General features: G+C 42.6%; 1 protein-coding gene across 3 annotated transcripts in view; it reads right to left on the bottom strand.

Moving 5' to 3' along the window:
• The window catches only part of SNED1 (sushi, nidogen and EGF like domains 1), a 274,182-nt gene that overhangs the window by 57,323 nt on the left and 189,692 nt on the right, over positions 1–27,167 (bottom strand). For all 3 annotated transcript variants that reach the window (XM_073581216.1, XM_073581215.1, XM_073581214.1), the window contains 2 exons: positions 21,489–21,605; positions 14,758–14,874 (listed from right to left, as the gene is read on the bottom strand). In XM_073581216.1, coding sequence (XP_073437317.1) covers positions 14,758–14,874; positions 21,489–21,605 — 234 coding nt within the window. The remainder of the gene's footprint in view (positions 1–14,757; positions 14,875–21,488; positions 21,606–27,167) is intronic.

Here is a 27,167-nt window from a genome sequence, read left to right on the forward strand (position 1 = left end):
GTTGCAAAGGCCTCTTTTGCGAGCGAGGACCAATTTCTCACATCCGCACCTTTGCATGTTAGATCCGTGAGAGGTTTGACCACTTGCGAAAACCCCCGGATAAATTTGCGGTAATAATTGGCGAACCCCAAGAAGCGCTGAAGACCCTTAAGATCTCGGGGTTGCACCCAATCCGCAATGGCCTGCACCTTCTTGGGGTCCATGCGAAAACCCTCACCGGATACAATTAACCCCAAAAAGGACAACTCTTGTACACAGAATACACATTTCTCCAATTTGGCATACAAATGATTTTCTCTAAGCCTTTGGAGCACAGTTCGTACATGTTCCAAATGAGAATACTTGTCGGGGGAATATATCAAAATATCATCTAAGTAGATAACGACAAAACGACCAATGAGATCCGAGAATACCACGTTGATGAAATTCTGAAATATGGCAGGGGCGTTGGTAAGACCAAACGGCATGACTAAATTTTCAAATAGTCCCTCGGTCGTGAGGAACACGGTTTTCCATTCATCCCCCTCCCGGACCCTTATCAAATTATATGCCCCCCGAAGGTCAAGTTTAGAAAACCACTTTGCCCCTGATAGCTAGTTACATAAATCGGGAATCAACGGAAGGGGGTACGTATTCCGTACAGTAATTTGATTAAGCTCCTGGAAGTCGAGACAGGGACGTAACCCGCCATCTTTTTTCTTTACAAAAAAGAAACCTGCCGCTACAGGTGAGACTGAAGGACGTATGTGTCCTTTGCGCAGACTTTCAGTAATGTACTCCTTCATTGCCAAGCGCTCAGGACCAGACAAATTAAACAGACGGGCTTTGGGTAATTTAGCCCCCGGGACCAGCTCAATAGCGCAGTCAAAGGGTCTATGTGGCGGTAACGTCTCGGCCTCGCTTTCGGAGAATACATCTTCGAAGTCCTTCAGGCATTCCAGAATACCTTCCAGCTCGACAGATGATACAGACACAGATTTAACTGGTTCAACCAGCAGTGCGGATTTATCACATAACTCAAAATCATTAAACCCCCATTGAACAATCTCCCCTGTTTTCCAGTTAATAACTGGGTTATGGCGTTGTAACCAGGGCATGCCCAACACCAACCCTGCAGGTAGATTGTCCAGCACAAAACAACTTATGTTTTCCACATGAATAGCGCCCACTCTGAGCGAAAACACATCAGACATAAAGCGAATTCCCTCCTTAGTGAGGGGAGATGAAGTCAATGGCCATCACCTTGATCGGAACCTTGAGCCTAACTGTCCCTATCTTGCAGTGTGTGACCAATTGGGAGTCAATTAGGTTAATAGATGATCCGCAGTCGACGAAGGCTGTAGAGGAAAAAGAACTACCGTCCACAAATAGTTCCACAGGCAGTAATACTTTAGAAAACGAGGAAAATGGTACCTGAGGGTCTGAGCAGCCTCCCCGTTGACTACCCAGACCTAGTCGTTTCCCGCCGACCGGGTTTGAAGACGGGCAATTCGGGCACTCCCTTTTCCAATGTCCCGTTTTACCGCAGTAAAAGCATAACTGCTTGTCCTTCCGGCGTTTCCTCTCCGTATCCTTCAGGGAGAGGACGCCTACATCCATGGGCTCAGGGGCAGTCTCTTTTCCACTGGGGAATAATGGAGTATCCACCTGCATCACCCCTCTGGCCCGCAGCCTGCGGTCCATCCGGACGGCCTGGGTCATGGCGTCCTCGAGAGTTAGGTGGGGGATGTAACGCCAAGGCATCCTGCAGCCGCTCGGACAAGCCTCTGCGAAAGAGTCCTCGGAGTGCGGCGTCGCTCCAAGAGACCTCTGCCGCCCAGAGGCGGAACTCAGAACAAAACCACTCAGCTGAATGTTTCCCCTGACAGACACTCATCACCATGTCCTCTGCCAATCGCACTCGGTCAGGTTCATCATAAATGTGCCCGAGGGCCTCAAAGAATGCGTTCACTGACATACGTTCAGGAGCAGAGGAAGACAGAGAGAAAGCCCATGCTTGCGGAGCCCCCCGAAGTAGGGAAATAATGACCCCCACCCTCTGGAACTCATCCCCGGAGGAGCGGGGCCTTAGAGAAAAAAAAAAGCTTGCATCCTTCTCTGAAAGACCTGAACTCCTTTTTGTCCCCTGAGAAAAAGTCTGTCAATTTGACCGGAGATTCGGGGGACGCTAATGACACATCCCTACCCCCAGAACTAGAAGCCCCTGCATCGACAGCCCCCTGCACAGTAACCAACTGTTGCTGGGTCTGGGCCATCCTGCGTTGTTCCACATTGAGCTTATGGAACATTTGGGTCAGGTGCTTGACCTGATCAGACAAGGCTTGTATGGGATCCATGAGGATAACACACACCTTTTTTTTTTTTCTGAAGAAAAAAAAAAAACTAAAATGGTCAGTTATAATGTCAGGAACACCGCACTGTACTTGCTCACTGAGCCAGTGCGCGTGTCCTGAGTGTCAGCGCCGGTGTGCAGCCTCCGCTGAGCAGTGACTCACCCGCAATGTAGGGGTACCGGGGTCAGGTACAGCCAGAAAGTACCGATGCACAGGACCTGTGGATGCTGAAGTTTAGGAAGCCAGCATAGGACCTATGGTCATGTGAATGGTCATGTGACTGCAAGGGGGCGGGGCTTAGCATCCTGCACACAGAGAAGGAAGAGAACTCAGAGTCCAAGCAAAGCAGAGGTTATGCACAGTACAGACAAGCGAGGTACAGGAGAGATAAACAGATGGGAGGTCAGACAAAGCCAAAGGTCATACACAGGATCACAGTACAGTACCAGGGAGGAGACAGAGCGGATAATCAGGGCCAAGCAGAGATCAAAACCAAACAGACATATAAGGTACCAGGCAGAATCCAAAGCGATATCCAGGGAACAGACCGAGTCATACACAGAGAATCAAGTAACCAGAACACAGCACAGACACACTCAGGGGTCACCACACAATGCCAAGGGCAAGAGTATAACTGACAGGGATGGGAGCGTCCTGAGGCTATAAGAAGCCTCCCCCAGAACCAGGGAGAGGCCACAATCATAGCCCCAGGTGTGCAGGTAAGCCTGCACCGGGATCACAACCTTTAACCCCAGAAATGCCAGTCATGAGCACTGGTTCCAAACATTAACCCCACGTGTGCGAGTCAAACCCGCACTGAGATCATGACAACCCTAAGAAGTATAAAGTTTCTGACTTTTTCTCTTTACAGAAAAAAATATGAAATACTGTAGATGAACCATTTTCCCTAAAAAATAAGTTTTTGGGAACGTGGATGAGGAGAAATCCAGAAATACAATACAGCTTTTTTTTTTGCTGTGGCTACTAAACAATGGAGTATGTTTCTACTAACTCTAAGACATTTAGTTCCAGTATATCCTTTCAAAAATCGCACAGGAGGGTTCAAATCGTAAAAAAATTCCCAAATGAGATATGGTAAAAACATGTACTAGCTTAAGAAAAAGCTTAAATCTGAAGACATCCCCACAAGCAGAGATTTTTGCAATCCAGTTTTTGGGTATTGGTCCTTGGCATATATTCCCATCAAAAACACTATTCGAGGAAATGTATGACCTATGCAGGACCCAGAGGGTCATCTCTGTTCTGTGAGTGGAGGAGAGTTTTGTGTGCATATTCCAGTGAGGTTAACGTAGTGGCATGTCTATGGATAGTATAATGTCTGTCCATCATCCATCGCTTGAGGCCAGTGGTCGTATTGTTATTGTTTAATTTTAAAATGGCTCTTTCAATGACCACTGCAATCTCAGAATTAATTAAGTGCTTCATGAAAGGCATCCTTTGTAATTAATAGAGCATTTTGGCTGTTCTGACCTGCTACAAAGGTGATGCATAACTAGACACCAGCTTCTGGCAGCGATCCTGAGGAATCTTAGCCAATTTCTCAGTGGTAATGTCCTCTACTTCACTAATATTCTTGGGTTTGCAAGTTACTAATGCTTTCTTCAAAGCCAACCAAAGATTTTCTATGGGGTTCAAGTCAGGTGACTGATGACCACTCCAGAATCTGCCAGGACGTCTTCCAAAACAAATCCTTGAACTTTGAGGAAAGCTTTGGATCATTGCCATATTGGAGGTATAATGATGCCTAAGATTTATTTTCCTTACAGAAGGCATGATGTTTTCTACTAAGATTTCCAGATACCTGGTTCAATCCATCTTGATCTCCATACACTGCAACTTTCCAGTGCTGACTCCAGAAAAGCAGCCCCAGAGCATTACCACGCCACCGCCATGCTACAGTATAGGCTGGGTATACTTTTCAGTGTATGTTTCATTTTTCCTTCTACAGACACAGGCCTGAAAAGTTCCAGTTTTATTTCATCACTCCACAAAACATAATCCCCAAACATCTGTGGCTTATTTATATGATTTTGAAGATATTTGAGCCAACTTTTCTTGTGCTTTTGGAGGTGTACTTTTTCAAACTTTTGAACTCTGCTTTCAGCTATGTCTTCAGAAACATTCAATGCGTTTGCTTTTATTTTGCACTCTTTTCCTTGTTTGCACAAGTCGATGATCATTTCTCTTAACTTTTTTGTCTACTTTCTTCACTTCTCTAACATGCAATCCAAGAGGTAACATTTCTCCTTGTGGAGAGTGATATGTTAAGCAAGGAGAAATAGAGACTTTTAAGCTGCAATGCTTCTCTGGGAAATATGCAAATTGTCTCTTCAGAGAGGAAGAGGAATAGAACTCATCAGTGGTTGGCTCTAAAGTTCTAGTCCTCTTCCTCTAAGAAGAGACAACTAACACGCAATCAAAATTCACAGTCAACAAACTCCTTGTCAGCCCAGGTATCTGATGTGTTTTATCACAAGTACACCTGATACAATCAATTAAGCCCTTGATTGCAAACTAAAAAAAGAGAAAGGGAAGCTAAATTCCATAAAATCACAAGATTTTTATTAAAGACATTTAAAAAAACCTATTAGAAAAGTAGCATAGAGTTAAAAGTACAGTTAAAAAACTTCCTTACTTACTGCTTATATTTTGTGCATTGTAATCATTAGCCTGTTCACATGTTTTTGCTGATTTGAGTTTTATATTTGTTTGAACATAAGGACAAATATAGGGTCATTTATACCATACATATTTTTTAGGTAGGAAGCTTTATGCTATTATTTTTTCTTTAACTCTTTTTGAATCGTCCAATAAATTCTATTTGGCTGATTATATTTAAGGAAGTTTTTTTTAACTCCTATATATTTATTGTTCTTATTCAGGCCTAATTATTGTATAGAATTGGGAATTTCTATTTCTGCTATTAAGAGAACATTACCATTAATGAGTGGCTTATTTTGCATATTTTGTCCCTACTCTATGCTACTTTTTTAATTGTTTTTTTTAAATGTCTCAATAAAAATCTTGTGATTTTATGGCATATAGCTTCCCTTTCTCTCTCTTTTTTGGTTTGTAATTGTATTTGGAAGTTGCCACTAGGCATTGCTTTATTTGAATATAAGCCCTTAATTAGTTGCATCAGGTGGTTTTGAGACAAAGCTGATCCAGAGGGTTGAATAATTCTGAGACTGCAGTAGTCATTAAACATGGCATTTTGACCCTGATTAGGGATGAGCGAACCAAAACTGTAAAGTAAACTGTAAGTGTCCAATACCGGATTCCGAACACAGACTTTTAACAGGATGTCAGTTTTTCTGTTCGGGTTCAGATGCCTAATAAAATTTGTTGATTGGCTGCACTGCAGCATATCAACAAACTTTTAGGATGTTCCAGAGCCATTACAGCCATGCGACTTCCAAAGCCTCTGTTTGTACAGTGCCAAAAAGCCTCTGTTTGTACTGTGCAAAAAAGCATCGGTGTGTACTGTGCAACCCTGCCTATGGGAGTATTGTGCCAAAAAGCTTCTGGGAGTGCTGTGCCAAAAAGCCTCTTTTGAGTGCTGCGCCAAAAACCATTTGGGAGTACTGTGCCATAAAAGCCTCTGGGAGCACTGTGCCAAAAAGCCTCTGGGACTTTTCAGGGCAACTAGACAAGGCTGCCAGCTATAGCCCTTCTCTTAACCATTGCAGTAGAACCTTTAGCTTGTATTATTAGAAGACACCCGGGGATAGAGGATTTTAAGTATGGGAACAAAAGAAACGATTATTTAATTCATTAATAACTCGGATAACTATTCCAAACATAATGGACACAATTGAAAGATAAGAAATAAGAGTTCTATTATACTCACCAGAGGGGGCGGTCCGGTCCGATGGGTGTCGCGGTCCAGTCTGACGCCTCCCATCTTCATACGATGCCGTCCTCTTCTTCCCTTCCTGTAGTGGCTCCGGCGCAGGCGCACTGCTCTGCCTTGTTGAGGGCAGAGGAGAGTCCTGCAGTGCGCAGGCGTCGGGAGAGGTCTGGCGCCTGCGCACTGCAGTATTCTGCTCTGCCCTCAACTGTGCAGAGCAGTGCAACTGCGCCGGATCCACTACAAGGAAGGGAAGAGGACGGCATCGTATGAAGATGGGAGGCGTCGGACTGGACTGCGACACCAATTGGACAGGACCGCCCCCTCCGGTGAGTATAATCCAACGTGTTTTTCTTATCTTTCAGGTTACATCGGGGGCCAGGGGCGTATCTGGGGGGGCAACCAGGGCAGTTGCCCCGGGGGCAGCCGGCAGGGGGCGCAGTCGGGCCGCCTAATGCAGCGGTCCGCAGTGTCCTCCCTGGCGGCTGCGTTCTGCTGCCCCCCCGGCCTTAGTGTCGGCGGTTCTCTGTGTCAGCTGTCAAGCTGACAGCTGGCGCAGAGAAGGTGCGCGTGCCGGCTCCCAGGTAACAATTGTACTGGCGACTATACAGACGCCAGTACAATTGAACCTCTGACCGCCGGGCCAGAGCGACGTCAGCAGCGTGACATGTCATGTGATCACGCTGCTGACGTCACTCCCCGGCGCCCAGAGCGAAGGCTGGTGGTAAGTGCTCCACTGTGGAGCTGAAGACACCGAAGATGGGGGGTGTTAATGTGGGGATGGGGGGTTAATGAGTGGGGATGGGGGTTATTGTGTGTGGGGGGTTAATGAGTGGGGATAGGGGATAATGTGTGGGGGGGTTAATGACTGCAGATGGGGGTTATTGTGTGGGGGGGTTAATGAGTGGGAATGGGGGATACTTAATGTGTGGGGGGATTTGGAGTGGGGATGGGGTTAATGTGTGTGGGGATTTGGAGTGGGGGGTACATAATGTGTGGGTGGATTTGGGAGTGGGGATGGGTGGTTACTGTGTGGGGGGATTTGGAGTGGGGATGGGGGGTTATTTAATATGTGGAGGGATTTGGAGTGGGGGGTAAATAATGTGTGGGGGATTTGGGAGTGGGGATGGGGCGTTATTTAATGTGTGTGAGGGATTTGGAGTGGGGATGGGGGTTATTTAATGTGTGTGAGGGATTTAGAGTGGGGACGGGGGGGTTATTTAATGTGTGTGAGGGATTTGGAGTGGGGAAGGGGGATTATTTAATGTGGGGGGGGATTTGGAGTGGGGATGGGGGGTTATTTAATGTGTGGGGGGATTTGGAGTGGGGATGGGGGGTTATTTAATGTGTGGGGGGGATTTGGAGTGGGGATGGGGGGATATTTAATGTGTGGGGGGATTTGGAGTGGGGATGGGGGGTTATTTAATGTGTGTGAGGGATTTTGAGTGGGGATGGGGGATTTAATGTGTGTGGGGAGATTTGAGGACACAAAATGAAGAGTATGTATGAGGAAACAGTATGGGAGATGGGTGTAGACAGTATGGGGAGCGAACGGGTAAATGTATGTGGACACAATATGGGGAATGAGCGTGATGGGATGTGTGCAGACACATTATGGGGAGTCAGAGGTACGTGTGAGCAGACAGTATAGAGAGTGAGGGGGTAAATATATGAGGAGACAGTATGGTGAACAGAGGGATGTTAGAGGAGACAGTATGAGGAGGGAGGGGAATAGTGTGAGGCGACAGTGTACTGCAGATATTTTTATTCAGGGGCATTATAATGACACTTCTATCTTTAAGGGCATCGTGTGGAGATTTGCTGCAGAAGACCGGAGAAGATGGAAGTCTGTAGAGACGAGATGTGGATGAGAAAACTCATCATGGGGTCTGGACAAGAAGAAGAAAAGGAGAACGACTCCAGAGACGACGTCATCTATAAGGTACCTAGATGTAAATGTTATTTGTGATACTGACTAATTCTCTTGTTTTTATTTATGTTAGGAACATTAAAGGGGTTCTCCAGGTTTGTGCTGAGTCTGCAGTCATTCTAGGTGACTGTAGACTTCTGAATTCTCACAGTGCTCACTGATCGCTGTCAGGATTCTCTCATGCCGGTAATTTACATACATGCGGTCACATGCTGACTAGACATGTGTGGCCTCACTCAATGATAATGAACGGAGCGAGGCCGGGCACGTCTAGTTGGAATATGGCCAGAAGTATACAAATCACATACTTGTGCTGACATGACTGTATATCGACAAGGGAGAATCCTAAAAGTGTGCAGTGCATTCGTTATGAGAATTCAGAAGCTGCAATGTCAGGATTCAGCTCTGCAGGTTCCAGTAGTCATCACATGGACACTTCACACATATGCGATTTTCATAGTTATGGTTTTGTGACAACGAGCTTCTCTTCCTGATTTCAGTTTTTTACTGAACATTGAGAGGATTAGGGAGAGCAGCTCGTAGGTACATGACTAACTGTGCAAGTCGCATATGTACTTGGAGGTGGTGGGGGGGGGGGGCGAACCAAATTCTTGCCCCGGGTGCCAGAAAGCCCAGATACGCCTCTGTCGAGGGCTTATCTACAGCTTTACAGAATGCTGTAGATAAGCCTCTGATGTCAATGCCGGCAGCTGATAGTCAAAAAAAAAAGGGTGACAGATTCCCTTTAAATCTAAATCCACTGGTTAGTAAAATGAGGAACATAGTGTGTACATGGGAAAAAAAAACTCTCTCTGTCAGCCTTGGGTAAAGTATACTTCATTAAGATCTGCTTAGTGCCATGCATTCTGTACATTGTACATAACTCACCTTCCTGGATTCCTAAATACTGGTTTAGGAAAATGCACAACATATTTAGAGATTTGGTGTGGAAAAGAGGGAACCCCAGAATAAAACTGGAAATAAAAAAAAAAATCAAGGGGGGGGATTAGCTTTGCCTCATATACAGTTGTGGCCAAAAGTATTGACACCCCTGCAATTCTGTCAGATAATACTCAGTTTCTTCCTGAAAATGATTGCAAACACAAATTCTTTGGTATTATTATCTTCATTTAGTTTGTCTTAAATGAAAAAACACAAAAAGAATTGTCCTAAAGCCAAATTGGATATAATTCCACACCAAACATAAAAAAGAGGGTGGACAAAAGTATTGGCACTGTTCAAAAAATCATGTGATGCTTCTCTAATTTGTGTAATTAACAGCACCTGTAACTTACCAGTGGCACCTAACAGGTGTTGGCAATAACTAAATCACACTTGCAGCCAGTTGACATGGATTAAAGTTGACTCAACCTCTCTCCTGTGTCCTTGTGTGTACCACATTGAGCATGGAGAAAAGAAAGAAGACCAAAGAACTGTCTGAGGACTTGAGAAACCAAATTGTGAGGAAGCATGAGCAATCTCAAGGCTACAAGTCCATCTCCAAAGACCTGAATGTTCCTGTGTCTACCGTGCGCAGTGTCATCAAGAAGTTTAAAGCCCATGGCACTGTAGCAAACCTCCCTAGATGTGGACGGAAAAGAAAAATTGACAAGAGATTTCAACGCAAGATTGTGCGGATGTTGGATAAAGAACCTCGACTAACATCCAAACAAGTTCAAGCTGCCCTACAGTCCAAGGGTACAACAGTGTCAACCCGTACTATCCGTCAGCGTCTGAATGAAAAGGGACTGTATGGTAGGAGACCCAGGAAGACCCCATTTCTTACCCCGAAACATAAAAAAGCCAGGCTGGAGTTTTCCAAAACTTACCTGAAAAAGCCTAAAACGTTTAGGAAGAATGTTCTCTGGTCAGATGAGACAAAAGTAGAGCTTTTTGGGCAAAGGCATCAACATAGAGTTTACAGGAGAAAAGAAGAGGCATTCAAAGAAAAAAACACGGTCCCTACAGTCAAACATGGCGGAGGTTCCCTGATGTTTTGGGGTTGCTTTGCTGCCTCTGGCACTGGACTGCTTGACCGTGTGCATGGCATTATGAAGTCTGAAGACTACCAACAAATTTTGCAGCATAATGTAGGGCCCAGTGTAAGAAAGCTGGGTCTCCCTCAGAGGTCATGGGTCTTCCAGCAGGACAATGACCCAAAACACACTTCAAAAAGCACTAGAAAATGGTTTGAGAGAAAGCACTGGAGACTTCTAAGGTGGCCTGCAATGAGTCCAGACCTGAATCCCATAGAACACCTGTGGAGAGATCTAAAAATGGCAGTTTGGAGAAGGCACCCTTCAAATATCAGGGACCTGGAGCAGTTTGCCAAAGAAGAATGGTCTAAAATTCCAGCAGAGCATTGTAAGAAACTCATTGATGGTTACCGGAAGCGGTTGGTCGCAGTTATTTTGGCTAAAGGTTGTGCAACCAAGTATTAGGCTGAGGGTGCCAATACTTTTGTCTGGCCCATTTTTGGAGTTTTGTGTGAAATGATCAATGTTTTGATTTTGGCTTCATTCTCTTTTGTGTTTTTTCATTTAAGACAAATTAAATGAAGATAATAATACCAAAGAATTTGTGTTTGCAATCATTTTTAGGAAGAAACTGAGTATTATCTGACAGAATTGCAGGGGTGTCAATACTTTTGGCCACAACTGTATGAGGTTGCTACTTAGCTCCCCAATTTCAGCACTTCTGAGGCTGAGCACTGGAGTAGGCCCAGGAAGTAGGATCGATAGTACTAAAATACTTAGAAGGGAGGGAGAATTTAATGGAGATACTGGAATCATAAAAATTTGTAAGTAGCCCAAGCATATACACCTCACAGTTCCATAAAATTTGGTGGACATGTAAAAGACTGTTTGGGATAACAGACTGCTCAAGGTACGTGCATCAGCTATACTCGTATAACAAATCTTAAGTCATTCAAACAGCTGAAACAAGAGTTTAATTGGCGTAAATCTGAATTCCTTAAATACTGGCAACTAAAACACGCAATACAGGCTCAGGAAGTCATCTCTGATCTTACTATATCCTCTAATGGGCTGTTAAACTTCGTAGTACAGGGAAAAATCAACTAGGGAATCATCTCTCTGGAATTATTGTAATACCAGAGGGATTTAGGTGACCCAGTGGCCCAGGTGCAGAGTAAGTGGGAGGAGGATGAGGGTACTATTTCGTCAGAGGAATGGGAAGAGGAGCTGGAATCTCTAGGGTTGCTTTCAATGACGCAACATGACGCAAATAAATTCTCAACTGTTTCTACACAGGAAAGATGTATATCTTTGTACCGTGTAAGCCAGTAGATAGAAAAAAGGTATCAACCACTGAGGACTCTCAATTCTGAATATTTTTCCAACTGTTTCTAGTTCATTGAGTTTATAGGACCCCCAAGGTATTGTATAGAATGTGTCTAAAGACAGAGACTATTGTTCCTGTTGGGAAGAAAATGCCGTGATAGGAAGAAAATGCGGACATTATGCACAATTTGGTCATACCCAAGACTGGTGAGGCTTTGGGGGGTTGGCTAAGATACTCTACCATACAAGAAAATGTATAGCCACACAATGGCTGACAACCAGACCTCCCTATGTAGAATAATTGGTCCAAGCTCCCAACTCTACTATCTTAATGGGAAAAAAAGGTTTATGTCAAGAGGGTGGCGGTTAGTAAATTTGATAAAGCATAGGTAGACTAGATTAGGTGCAAAGCCCTGGTTTCGGAGGAGCTGGCTAGAGATGTCTTATTTAATTTACTGATCCTGTAAATTATTATCACCTGTCTGGATAGTTTGATGATGTACTTGACTAATTGTCTAAGGCCTGTTTCACACTTCAGTTGTTTGCCGTAAGTCGCAAACCGTCAAAGTGTGAAAAAATGGATCCATTTTGCCAAAAACAGATGCACCGGATCCGTTTTTTGGATGGATCCGCTGCAGCCGCTAAGTGCATGAAATTGAAAGGAACAGAGGTCTCGAAAAGGAGAGAGGCTGCAGCCGCTAAGTGCATGAAATTCTGGAAAGAGAGAGAATGCGAGAGAGAGAAAGAGAGAGAGACAGAGAAACAGAGAGACAGAAAGAGAGAGAAAGAGAGAGAAAGAGAGAGAAAAAGAGAGAGAAAAAGAGAGAGATAGAGATTTTTTTTGCCGCTGCCAGTCCGACATTCAGGGTTAAAATTAAAATGCATTAAAGGAAAGATCTTCTAGGCATGCACAGTTTAAAATAACGGTTCTGCCGCTGAAAAAAACGCTCCTTTCTCCATCTACTCCAGACGGCGGATGCTCAAATTCAAATGGATCCGTCAAATAACAGATGCAATGGACGACCATCAGTCATAATCCGCCGCTAATGCAAGTCTATGGGAAAAACGGATCCGCCAAAAAAATGGCGGATCCGTTTTTTTCTAAAAACGGCGGATTTTGACTGACGTCAAACAACTGAAGTATGAAAGAGGCCTAAGAGTAACAGATATTTGAGTATGAGTATGGTTCAATTGTAATTCACACTGTGGGAGAGGGCGGTCAGAATGGATGTTAGTTCTATTCCTGTACATGTACTGTATGACGACATGTATAATAATTATTCTGCTATAATAACTATGTTATTTGGTTTTCAATAAAAGTTTATTGATTAAAAAAAGCCTGTGGGAGTACTGTGCTGCATAGCCTCTGGGTGTACTGTGCCAAAAAGCCTATGGGAGTACTGTGCCAAAAAGTCTCTGGCTAGTAACGTTGATGATGGCATCATCAAGACTTACATTTCTGTGTAACTAAGGAAACTCTGCACCACCAAATTCAGCACATGCACCAGGCAAGGGATGTGCGTCAAACTGGCTAGGCCAGAGCTGCTATGAGATTTGACCCGTTATCGCACATCACCAGGCCAGGCTTGAGGCTTAAGGGCACCAACCACATATCTGTCTGTTCTTTGATCCCCATCCACAGCTCCTGCGAGTTGTGTGGGATATGCTGCAGGACAATGATCCAAAACACATCAGCAATTCCACCTCTGAATGGCTTAAGAAAAACAAAATTAAGACTTTGGAGTGGCCTAGTCAAAGTCCTGATCTTAATCCGACTGAGATGCTGTGGCATGACCTTAAAAAGGCGGTTCATACTTGAAAAACCTCAAATGTGGCTGCATTATAACAATTCTGCAAAGAAGTGTGTGCCAAAATTCCTCCAGAGAATTGTAAAAGTCTCATTGCCAGTTATCGCAAACGCTTGATTGCAATTGTTGCCGCTAATTTCCCCAATTAGGTTCACTTTTTCACAAAGAGCTCTTTAGGTTTGATTTCTTTTTCCTTTAATATTAAAGACTTTCATCGAAAAACTGCATTTTATGTTTGCTTGTGTTATCTTTGTCTAATTTTACATTTGTTTGGTAATCTCAAACATTTAAGTGTGACAAACCTGCAAAAGAATGGGAAATCACAAAGGAGGCAAACACTTTTTCACACAACTGTAAAGTCCCTGCCAGTGCTTGCTGGTCCATGTATCGGTCTTTATGTGGACCTTTACACTGATGGCGTTATGCAATGCACAACTGATTTTGTCCACAAGATGTTTGTATAGGGCAGCGATGGCCCATCTGGAAAAGTAGTGGCGGCTGGAAAACACGTAGTGTGGTTCCCATGATCCCAACATATTGTTAGCCCTTTAGAAATCACTTGTGAGGCCACATGTAGAATACGGGTCCAATGTTTGGGGTATGTACAGCTGAATGCTTCAATGATGAGGAGATGCTCCGTGACACTTCTGGTGGTAGTGTGGTCACATCCCCTTTCTCTTTGCGGGGAGCCAGGTGACCCTGTTGCTAGGGAGGGGGAGGAGGAGGCCGGGACTGGATCAGGAGAAAGCTCAGACGTGCCTGGTACATTAAGAGGTGCATGCCTTTAAATGGGAATGGCATGTCTGATTCGTAATGGATCTGGTGGGTCTGAGAAGTGCTGTGCCCCGAGCTACAAATCTTACTCCAATCAGGGACTGGAGTGACTGGAGTAGGACTTTTGGTGTAAAGCATACCACAGTTTATCATGAATCAGACTAGCTGTCGCATCACGCCACCGTTACACCCCAGCTAGATGCATTTTTCCGCAGCTGGACAAAACTGGCATCAAAACATCACAAGTCATAATATTTTCGCTCAACCTCGAGCTGCACAAAAAATTTTGTGACTTATCAAATTTCAGGCCAAAACATTTTGATGAATCAGGAAATTTGTGTTGAATTTGGAGAAACCACATGTTTTACTGTAAACAGCAGTAAGTGTGCAAATTTTGCTAGTAAAGCTATTTTGCAAAGGGGGTTGAATAATTTCGACTGATGACTGCAACTGTATGTACTGGATTACTGTTTGCACCTTTTTCATATGTAGAGCACTGTGGAAATAGCAGTATAAAGTCAAAGCGTTATTACTGGTTTTCAGTATTCTCAATAGACAATATATACATACACATGCATTTTTTCCTTAAGATTGAGTGAAAAGCGCAATAATTACGAAAAATGATTGCTGACTTGATCTTCAACACTCGTTAAAAGTCTAAATTTACAAAAAGAGAAATTATATTTTGTTCTTCATTTTTTTTTCTACATGAAAACAAACATTACTAAAGTTCTCTTACCCCTCTCACACATTTTTCCAATGAATCCACGGGGACACACACAGGAATAGTTATCATCCTGAGATTCACATCTTCCTCCATTCAAGCAGGGGTCAGAGTCACAAGGAGACGGCAGTGCTAGTAAAACACAGCAGAATGGGTGATTAAGGTTTATTCCCGACTTTAAAAGATGTCACCTATCCACAGGGACCACCCATCAATACTGAGTACACGGCTATGAAACGACCCACCAGAATGGAGCATTGTCCGATTTCAAGTAATACAATTTATAGGCCAATAAATTTAAGAAAAAGCAGTAGAAAAGGGAAAATATCCAAGAGAGTGCAGTCAGGACTCTACGCTGTGTGCAGAATTATTAGGCAAATGAGTATTTTGATCACATCATCCATTTTATACATGTTGTCCTACGCCAAGCTGTATAGGCTTGAAAGCCAACTGCCAATTAAGTAAATCAGGTGATTTGCATCTCTGTAATGAGGAGGGGTGTGGTCTAATGACATCAACACCCTATATAAGGTGTGCTTAATTATTAGGCAACTTCCTTTCCTTTGGCAAAATGGGTCAGAAGAAAGATTTGACAGACTCTGAAAAGTAAAAAATTGTGAGATGTCTTGCAGAGGGATGCAGCAGTCTTGAAACTGCCAAACTTTTGAAGCGTGATCACCGAACAATCAAGCGTTTCATGGCAAATACCCAACAGGGTCACAAGAAGCGTGTTGATAAAAAAGGCGCAAAATAACTGCCCATGAATTGAGGAAAATCAAGCGTGAAGCTGCCAAGATGCCATTTGCCACCAGTTTTGCCATATTTCAGAGCTGCAATGTTACTGGAGTATCAAAAAGCACAAGGTGTGCCATATTCAGGGACATGGCCAAGGTAAGGAAGGCTGGAAAATGATCACCTTTGAAGAAGAAACATAAGATAAAACGTCAAGCCTGGGTCAAGAAATATCTTAAGACTGATTTTTCTAAGGTTTTATGGACTGATGAAATGAGAGTGACTTTTGATGGGCCAGATGGATGGGCCCGAGGCTGGATCAGTAAAGGGCAGAGAGCTCCACTCCGACTCAGACGCCAGCAAGGTGGAGGTGGGGTACTGGTATGGGCTGGTATCATCAAAGATGAACTTGTGGGACCTTTTTGGGTTGAGGATGGAGTGAAGCTCAACTCCCAGACCTACTACCAGTTTCTGGAAGACACCTTCTTCAAGCAGTGGTACAGGACGAAGTCGGTATCGTCCAAGATAAACATGATTTTCATGCAGGACAATGCTCCATCGCATGCATCCAACTACTCCACAGCGTGGCTGGCCAGTAAAGGTCTAAAAGAAGAAAAAATAATGACATGGCCCCCTTGTTCCCCTGATCTGAACCCCATAGAGAACCTGTGGTCCCTCATAAAATGTGAGATCCACAGGGAGGGAAAACAGTACACCTCTCGGAACAGTGTCTGGGAGGCTGTGGTGGCTGCGGCACGCAATGTTGATTGTAAACAGATCAAGCAACTGACAGAATCTATGGATGGAAGGCTTTTGAGTGTCATTGTAAAGAAAGGTGGCTATATTGGTCACTGATTGTTTTTGTTTTCTTTTTGAATGTCAGAAATGTTTATTTCTACATTTTTTGTTGCTATATTGGTTTACCTGGTGGAAATAAACAAGTGAGATGGATATATATTTGGTTTTTATGAAGTTGCCTAATATTTCTCCACAGTAATAGTGACCTGCACAAACAGATATCCTCCTAAGATAGCCAAATCTAAAAAGGAAACCCACTCCAACTTCCAAAAATATTAAGCTTTGATATTTATGAGTCTTTTGGGTAGATTGAGAACATAGTTGTTATTCAGTAATAAAAAGAATCCTCTCAAATACAACTTGCCTAATAATTCTGCACACAGTGTATATACAGCTCTGGCAAAAACTAAGAGACCACTTTCAAATGTTTAGTTTGTCTGATTTTTCTCTTTATAGGAATATGTTTGAGCAAAATGCAAATTGTTGTTTTAGTCTATAAACTTCTGACAACATGTCTCCGAATTTCCAAGCAATACATTTTGTCTTTTTTATTTCTGACAAAGAAAAATGGTCAAAATGAAAAAAACAAAACAAAACAGTACTTTCAGACTTAAAATAATGCAAAGAAAACAAGTTCATAATCATTTAGAAACAATACTAATGTTTTAACTCAGGAAGAGTTCAGAAATCAATATTTTGTGGAATAACCATGATTTTTAATCACAGCTTTCATGCGGCTTGGCATGCTTTCCACCAGCCTTTCACACAGCTTCTGGTGCAAAAATGTAATCAGTTCTTCTTTGTTTGATGGCTTGTGACTATCCACCATCCTCTTGATTACATTCCAGAGGTTTTCAATGGGGCTCAGGTCTGGAGAATGGGCTGCCAATGGCAGGGTTTTGATGTGGTGGTCTCTTAATTTTTTCCAGAGCTGTATAAGTACACACTATATGAACAAAAGCATTGGAAACTTCCGCATTAAAAAGTACAGGGGTTATGAACTCCCATTCTAAATACATAGACAATAGACATCAACATGAAGTTGGTTCCTCTTTGTAGCTACAACAACTTAGGCTATGTTCACATTTACAGTAATGATCCATTAGAATGGATCCAGTAGAATTTCTTTGACCAAAAAAATTGTGCAGACACAACTTTTTTGTCTGTTTAAAAAAAAAAAATGATTTCAGCTGAATCTGTTTTTTTTTTTTCAACATTGAAGTCTATCCGTTTTTCCTTAATTTGAGAAGGATTCGTTTCAAAATTTTTTGCCAACATATTGCTGCTGGATCCGTGCTATCAGATGACTACTGGACGTGCGAACATAGCCTTACACTCCCTGTTGGTAGGCTTTCTCTGCAATTTTGGAGTGCCTGTGGGAACGTGTGCCCATTCATCCAGAAGAGCATTTATAAGGTCAGACACTGATATTGGATGAGAGGGTCTGGATCGCAATCTCTATTCAAGTTCAAGCCAAAGGTATTCAATGGTGTTGTGGTCAGGGCTCTGTGTGGTCAGTCTAGTTCTATGGACCATGCTTTGTGCACTAATGCACAGTCATGCTGAAAGAAAAAAGTGCCTTATACAAACTTTTCCAACAAAATTGGAGGCCACAATTGTCTTGTTATGCAGAAGTATTAACATTTATTTTTGCTGGAACTAAGGTGCCGCCGACTACTGTGCCATCTTGGGCGCAGCAAGCTCTGGCTATCAAGCTAAGGGGAACTAAGGGGGCTGTAGGCTGCACGGAGCCCTTGGTTACGTTTAAATACGTTGAGCACTTTAAAAAAAACATTCTATCTCCAGGCCCAGATAGGTGTCAAAAAATAAACTGAGCTTTACTTATATGTCATTGGTCAAGTGATGTGTCTATGCTGCAACCCTAATTATTTTGTTGGGGGGGCTGCAGTGGTGATGTCAAGTCGACAGTGCTGTAGACAATCACTGAGCTCAGTGGGTATGAGTGGCTCATGTAGCTTTACATGGAAAGAGCTACTGAGCGCAGTGATTGGCTGTAGAACTGTTGAGTAAAGCTTAGTTTGTTTTTTATAAGTAATCGAGCCTGCAAGCAGACTTTTTTTAAACCACTCTTTCCAGTGATTTTTCAGGCTAGGATAACAATAGAAAATGTGATAATTGAAGAAAATTACCATTACCCTCCTGTCAGACTCCACTTCCAGCACTGATGCTCCAGTAGTCCTCAACAATCTTTGTTTCTGTGTACTTCCATCGTGACCGCTGCTGACAATCACTAGCCTCAACTGTTTTGTGTCACATAAAGACCTAAGAGATCATTAGAGTATCAATGCTGAAGTGGCGGTGGATTTAACAGGTGAGTAATGGTCAATTTTATATTCACATCCCGTTATGCCAATTTCTATAACTTCCAGGATACCCTAATAAGGAGGTCCATTAATGTTGCTGGCATTCTTCTCTCCTGCAAAAAAATAAAAAATCAGGCAGCTCTGAGAACATTGCCTGTATTGTTGGTACTGTTGTTACCTACTGTAAAGTTGCTTTTTTTTTTATATTGTTAGGGTACGTGCATCATCTGCCCTTTTCAGGTGGATTCCACCTGTAACCCACTTGAAAAAGCACTAAAAAAAAGTAAAACAGAATGCACATATGCATAGCAATGTAAAAACAACTTGCTGTTCACATGTTCAGTCTTTTGAATGTCTTTAACTTCTTCAGGTTTCCAAAGCTGCAAAGCTTTTAAAAGATGTGACCTCAACATTTCTATTGCAGCTTACAACAATTTCAAAAGAAAAATGCTGGCGACATTAGAAAAAAAGATAAAAACTTTCAGCTTTTTCATGAAAGGTTTATTAAACAGAAACAGTCAGTTGGCACGCTGTGTGCAGATACCCTTAGTATAGTTGATTTTGCTGGTTAGTGCCTGTATGGTGAGCATAGGTGGTATTGTCAGTACCATTTTGACATTTTTAATTATTTTTTTAAAATGTGGAAAAATAATAAAGGTTTTATCCAGGCAAAAAATAATAATAATAAAAAAAACAAAATCGCTAAACTGAATATTTCCCTGGGTTCACAACAACCTACACTCATCTCAAGACCAGAAAAACAACCCCATAGCGTTATTCCACAACTTTATAGCTGGCATGTACACTTCATGGATAAAATCACTTGCTCAAATATATACAGCTAGAATCAAAATACAATCACTTAATAGCATTGTAAGGCTGGAGCAAAGAGATATATGTGGAATAGGACAATGTTGAGAAAGTCGCACTAGAAACTGAATATAGAGAGAAAACAAACGACAAAAAAATCTCACAAAAGAATATATGATAATACAAAATATAATTTATTGAACAATCAATAAGACCAGAGCATGTGAAAAACACAGTGACATGGGAAATCCAAGTCTGCTTGTGCATGCAGAAAACACCAAAGGACACACATACAGCGGGAGGGGGAAAAAAGAGTGTAAAGCACATATGTAGTGCCTGTCAGCAAAGATAAATATAATTATACTTGCTCGTAGCAAAATTGCACATCCCCCAATAGGCCTCATAGAGTCCACATCACCAGACATATATCCATAATAAGTAGCAAAATATGATGAGAATGTAAAGTGTTAAAGTCATACCTGGTAAGGATAAGAGGCAACCCGCCTGGTGTGTGTCCCCCCCCGACGCGCGTTTCGGCGTGAAATGCCTTGAGAAAGAGGCGGGTTGCCTCTTATCCTCACCAGGTATGACTTTAACACTTTACATTCTCATCATATTCAACTTTATAGCTGGCACAATGCCAGCATTAGCCACACCGAAACATGTCCATTAGAGCATCACTTCAGCGTGTTTTTTTATTTCAGCTCTGGAGTGTTGCAACTAATCTAAGTTCCCTGAATGTAGCATTATACTCACCAGCCGCCATGTTTGGCCGCTGTCCCACTTGCAAATGCAGCGTGAGTCTCTTGCCTCAATACCCGGCACTGTCGCCGGCAGTTCGGACCGGAGTGTTCAGCTGCATAGAAATACATGCAGCCGCACACTCCGCTCCCGAGTGCCGGCAAGAGACTAGTGCAAGTTTTTCAAATTGCAGTTGCAAGTGGGACACCGGCCTTTAGCTGTTCTTGGGGCCATTCTTTTCCCATACCACCATCTTGTGACCACAACTTCTGACTCACCAGAATTCGGAGGTAATGGTCACAAGCTCCAGAAGACCGTCCAGAGCGGTGACAATAAAATATGAAGATAGGGGCTGGTGAGTATAATACTAGGGGCAGGGAACTTTGATTAGTTAGTCCACACCAGCGCTGCAATAAAAAAATGCTGGAGTCGAGCTTTAAACTGCCAGAGAGAAGCGTGATTGATCTCTCCACATGACAAGTTTCCACTGATCCATAGTCCAATAGCGGGACTTTTTATACCACTCTGACGCATATATTTGTATAGTAATGTAGAAAAAAGCTTATCTAAACCTGACAGCACTGTGGTGACTGCAGTAAATTCAAGTATCGACTTCTGCAGTAGTTGCAAATCTGACAATATCAGCAGGGCCATCGGACTATCTAATGAGTGTAAATGTGTTCCATCAGCAGATGGCGAAAAACGGAATGTTGAAATTAAACAACCCAATCTTTTTACTCATTGCGGACACAGGTCACAACCAGAGTTATTTGGAAACCTTACTTCCCTCTTCCAACTGAGACCACATTAATGTGTTACATGTATTGGGGGCAGAACTTGTAACTGTCGGAGCAATAATCATTCAGGTCACAGCTATCTAATGTCAATAGCCAGCTTTACTTTGTCAAGCTCAAAATTGTACAGAAATCTGAGATAGGTAAAATCTTTTATCTATAAAGTTGCTTAGGCAATTCTCTTTTGAACGTGCCACAAGAATGTTTTTGCAGGCTAAAATCAGGCTTGAACAGGCGATATTTGAGGAGCCCGCTTAGCGACTCTTCATATTTATGACTCTTGTATCACAGCAAGAGGCACTTGGTGTATCAGTGATGTATGTGGTCATATGGGAATATTCTGGTAGCAATAGAAGACACACACATATGGATAAGAGCATCTCTGCTTTTTTGGAGCAAAAAGTATTATCATTAGAGATGGGTGGATAGATTCGCAGGACTCCATGGCCAGAGACAACTAACCTGGCCAATGGATCGGAGTCCCGCAAGTCAATCCGCTGGTCTCTAATTATATTCACTGAAATAATATATATGCAGAATCGCTTACAGTGGTTGCTGATGATATAATCTGTGTGACACACACACCGGTAGCTGCCCCCATATTCCATGCAGGAGCCTCCATCTGGGCACTTAGAGCCCATACTGCAGGGCAGCGAGGTGACCTCTGAAAAGAAGAAAAAGAGTATTAAAAAATACAATAAATTATTACAGGATGTAACAGGACTTTTCCTCATTTGAATAGCAATGTTTAATTTGGTGACAGAAATAAAGGCAAGTGATAAAAACTTGCAGTAGAAAAGCAAATATACAAGTAAACAAACAAGTAAAAAATAAAAATTTCAGTAAAACCTTTTAAGTTGCTGTAAATGTCAGACATATAGATAATTTATGTTTCTATTTCCATAGTTGTTATCTGTGACCACAATGATATAGATTTTGTATGGGGTTTCAGGATATTCATGTTAAATATGGGCCTTTTAGCATTGGCTGGGTCTCTAAAACCACCTAGGGTTGTGGCCTAGTGTGATTGGGGTTAGGATGCGTCACCGGAGAGCTCCCACTGCACTCATCCTGTAAGGCACATCCTGAGGAGCAATTTCGGAGAGTAATGACTCCTACCCGGTGGCTGGCAGTTCCTGGAAGCTGGAGGTGCTTTTTCCAGTATGTGGTGGTGAAGAGGACCCAAAGAAGAAAGATCAGCAGGAAGGATGGAGCGGCGCCATTAGACATCCAAGATGGTGCCCAAGCGTCCTGTGGCCAGAGGCAGAAGATATATAGGAGGAGAGGTAGAGGCCAGACTGGAGCAATATGCTCATAGAGCATTCACCCACAGCCCACAGAAATGGAGCTCAGTGATTGCAACACAGGGGAAAAACATAATGTCCCTAGGAGAATCAAGATTTGCTCTATTAGTTCATGATGAGGAAGGGGAGGATGTCCCCATGACACAGCATCAAACTCCCTGGTGCACAATGATGAATAACTGATTTCCAAGCACACAGAGAGCACCCCTGGTGTAAAATCCTTAGGGAAACCCCAACCTTTAATGGATGTTTTGAACGCTGCTAACATATGTAATTTCACACTAACATACCAGGTAGGTTATATACAGGAGAACATTCTGAAAATCCAGCACGATGCGCAAAAAACGGCAAAGCGCACAACTGCTGTGAAGGGCGAGTCAGTGAACTGGATGGAGGATGCCCAGCTCCCTGTCCACAGAGACATTCAGAGTCACAAGCAAGCAGTTGCTGCTTTAATGGCCATGACTGATGATCTGGAAAACTGCCTGTGGCGTAATATCAGGCACGTGGGTGTCCCTGAAAAGGTGGAAGGGAGAGACCTGGAGGGCATTTTTGAAAAGTGGCTGGAAGATACCTTCAGCAAAGAAGTCCTCTCTCCTCTGATTGCAGTGGAAAGGATCCACAAGGCTCCAAGAGACTCGGCCCAGTGGGCAGACCTCCTAGGCCTTTCCTGATTAAAATCTTACATTCTAGAGACCGGGATATAATACTGAGGAAGGCATGGGAGAAACAGGACATATCATTGGGAGGGCAGAGAGCATGCTTTTTTTCAGACTTCTTTGTGGAAGTCCAGCGTAAAAGAGCCATATACAGAGACATTAAATGAAGAATTGGGTCACTTGGGCTGCAATATTACAAGATTTACCCAGCGAACCTGAGAGTGATTGCTCTGGGTTCCACCTTTTTCTTTCAATCCCCTAAATACGCTCGGAGACGGTTGGGCTCATGAACCACAGATCCAACAGGAGGCTCCGCAAATTTTTCAAATTCTTAAGAGCACTAGTGGTTTGGAGACTAAAATGTGGGGTGATTGAAGTCTATGTCACATATGCTCGCTCCCTGACAGGTTCAATGTGGAAGTTGTGAGTAATAGTGTGTTATGGTTAATAATGCATATATGCAAGTTATGTGGTTTATCTTTTGTGCGGAGGGCTCTATGTAGGAGACAACTGAAAGTATATTTTATTTCTGTATTTTTTTATTGTGAAGCATCCGCTAATTGGTTGTGAGCGGCTTTTCGCTCCATCCCTTACTGGTAAGGGTAAGTTCATACTGTTTGAGGGAGGGTAGGAGGGTGTATGTTAGTTGGGTTGGGGGTGAAGGGGGAGCCTATCTGCTGGGCAAACCTGCTGAAGTCTGGATTCTATGGTAAAATATCTGAAATGGGTAACATTGACAAGGATAGTTGTATTTATTCACTACTTTAGTAAATGGGTAACAGGTAATCTTATATCTTGGAATATAAGATTTTTCAGGGTCAATTCCAAAAGACATGCAATATTTGAATATGTCAAAAAGATCAACCTGACAATAACAGGGCTATGGGAGATGTACATGACAAAGGATCTTATTAATTTAATGCACAGGTCTTGGATGCGGTGTGACCTCAGCTCTTTCTATTCTAACTAATCTAGGGGAGTTAGTTTTATAGAGCATACACACGGTCAAAATTGTTGGTACCCCTCGTTAAATGACAGAAAAACCCACAATGGTGACAGAAATAACTTGAAATCTGACAAAATTAATAATAAATAAAAAATCTATGAAAATGAACAAATGAAAGTCAGGCATTGCTTTTCAACCATGCTTCCACAGATTTTTTTTTTTATAAATAAAACTCATGAAATACGCCTGGACAGAAATGATGGTAGCCTTAACGTAATATTTTGTTGCACAACCTTTTGAGGCAATCACTGCAATCAAACCATTCCTGTAACTGTCAATGAGACTTCTGTTCCTCTCGACAGGTATTTTGGCCCACTACTCAAGAGCAAACTGCTCCAGGTGTCTCGTGTTTGAAGGTTTCCTTTTCCAAACAGCATGTTTCAGCTCTTTCCAAAGATGCTCAATAGGATTTAGGTCAGGGCTCACAGAAGGCCACTTCAGAATAGTCCAATGTTTTCCTCTTACCAATTCTTGGGTGTTTTTAGTTATGTGTTTTTTTGGTCATTATCCTGTTATAAGACCCATGACCAAGCCACGACTGAGACTAAAGGGGGTTTTACACTAAGCGATATCGCTAGCAATATCGCTAAAACGTCACCGGTTTTGTGACGCTATAGCGATATTGCTAGCGATATCGCTATGTGTGATACTTACCAACGACCGGCTCCCCCGCTGTCCATCGCTGATCGCGCGAGAATGTCCGGCTCCATTTCTCGTCGTCTGCTTCCTGCTGAGACTTCCTGCTGTGACGACGAGCGACGCTGGACGCGGGCGGGAGGACGTCAGGATCGCTGTGTGTGAAAGGTGAGTATCGTGCGCTGCGTCGCTGCTGCATCACTGTGAGATCTTTCTGTATGAAAGCTCAGTAGCGATCATTTAGCGATGCACCAGCGATCCTGACCGGGTCGGATCGCTCGTCGGATTGCTGATGCATCGCTAAATGTAAAAGGGCCTTAAGCTTTCTGACACTAGGCAGCACATTTCTCTCTAGAATCCCTTGATAGTCTTGAGATTTCATTGTACCCTGCACAGATTCTAGACACCCTGTGCCTGATGCAGCAACGCAGCCCCAGAACATAACAGAGCCTCCTCCATGTTTCACAGTAGGGACAGTGTCCTTTTCTTGATATGCTTCATTTTTCTGTCTGTGAACATAGAGCTGATGTGCCTTGCTAAAAAGTTCCATTTTGTCTCATTTGTCCATAGGTCATTCTCCCAGAAGCTTTGTGGCTTGTCAACATGTAGTTTGGCAAATTCCAGTCTGGCTTTTAATGATTTATTTCAACAATGGTGTCCTCCTTGGTCATCTCCCAAGAAGTCTACTTTGGCTCATACAACAACGGATGGTGCGATCTGACACTAATGCTCCTTGAGCGTGAAGTTCACGTTTAATCTGTTTAGGTTTTCAGTGCTCTTTTGTTACCATTCGAATTATCCGTCTCATTGATTTGTCATCAATTTTCCTCCTGCAGCCACGTCCAGGGAGGTTGGCTACAGACCCATGGAGCTTAAATTTCTGAATAATATGTACAACTGTAGTCACAGGAACATCAAGCTGCTTGGAGAGGGTCTTATAACTTTTACATTTACCATGTCTGTCTATAATTTTCTTTCTAATCTCCTGAGACATCTCTTTCCTTCGCTTCCTCTGGTCCATGCTGAGTGTGATACACACCATGTCTCCAAACAGCACAGTGAGTATCTGTAGGCCTCTATACAGTCCACTCACTGATTCCAAGTTTGTAGACACCTGTGATGCTAATTAGTGGACACACCTTGATTTAAAATGTCCCTTTTGTCACATTTTCAGGGGTACCATCATTTCTGTCCAGGCCTATTTTAGGAGTTTTATTTTTTTTAAAAATTCTGTGGAAGCATGGTTGAAAAGCAATGTCTGACTTTAATTTGTTTATTTTCATAGATTTTTGATTTATTATAACTTTTGTCAGATTCAAGTTATTTCTGTGAGCATTGTGGGTTTTTCTGTCATTAAACGAGGGGAACCAACAATTTTGACCACATGTGTAAAAGTATTCCCTTTAAATGCATAAGCACCTTCAAAGATCATGAAGGGGGGTTTGTAAGTGTCTGTTGCTTAATTTCTCATTTTGAATGTGCCATTGTTGTAGTATATGTTACCCCTACTTACTCTAACATTCCACTAAACAAAATCCTGATGAAGCTAGCAGACTGGGTAGATATCCATTTAATAATTATGGGAGACTTTACAATATATGTAAACCATTTTGAGACAAATTTCCTGCACAAGAGAGTTCAGAGAGAATTCTCGGTACCCCTTTAGCCCCTTATTAAAGAGGTGGGCCTGGTTGTTATCTGGAGAGGCTTCCCAACTCAAAGGTCTACTCCTGTGCTTCATCAAAATATCAGTCCCTCTCATTTTGATACAGGAAAGATGTATATCTTTGTACCGTGTTAGCCAGTAGATAGAAAAATATTCAGGATTGAGAGTCCTCAGTAGTTGATACCTTTTAATGGCTAACTGAAAAGATGGTAATACATTGCAAGCTTTCGAGACTACTCAGGTCTCTTCATCAGGCTAGACTAATACAAAATCTGAAGTCACATATTTATGCACAATACAGCCTAGAAAAAATGCAATAGATAAGACAAGTGACGTTTCTCCCTCTCCCATATTGATAGTTCTGCTTCACGTCACTTGTCTTATCTATTGCATTTTTTCTAGGCTGTATTGTGCATAAATATGTGACTTCAGATTTTGTATTAGTCTAGCCTGATGAAGAGACCTGAGTAGTCTCGAAAGCTTGCAATGTATTACCATCTTTTCAGTTAGCCATTAAAAGGTATCAACTACTGAGGACTCTCAATCCTGAATATTTTTCAGTCCCTCTCAAGAATTGATTTGGTACTATGTAATCCTTCTATGATCCCAGGGCTTATTAATATAGAATATTCTCCTTGGTCGTCATCAGATCACTCTCCCCTATGGTTTAAGCAACAGTTGAATCTGATGAGGTCTAGGTTCTCTCAAAGGTGGAGGCTTACTTTGGCTTAAAATTATTGACTGTAACAATTTCAGGGGAAACTATCGGCATTTTTTTCCACTAATTTGGGATCAGCATACATACTGTAAGCGTGGTATGGGATGCAATAAAGGCCTTCTTAAGGGGCGTGTTAATAAAAGAAATAAAGTCTGCTAAGGATAACTCACAAAGGAGGGGGGTAAACCTGGAAAACAGAGTTCGGGATACTGAATTGCTGTTTATTCAAAACAATAG

Source organism: Dendrobates tinctorius, unplaced genomic scaffold (genome assembly GCF_039654945.1).
Source record: "Dendrobates tinctorius isolate UK_male_01 unplaced genomic scaffold, ASM3965494v1 ptg000069l, whole genome shotgun sequence".
Taxonomy (NCBI): domain Eukaryota; kingdom Metazoa; phylum Chordata; class Amphibia; order Anura; family Dendrobatidae; genus Dendrobates; species Dendrobates tinctorius.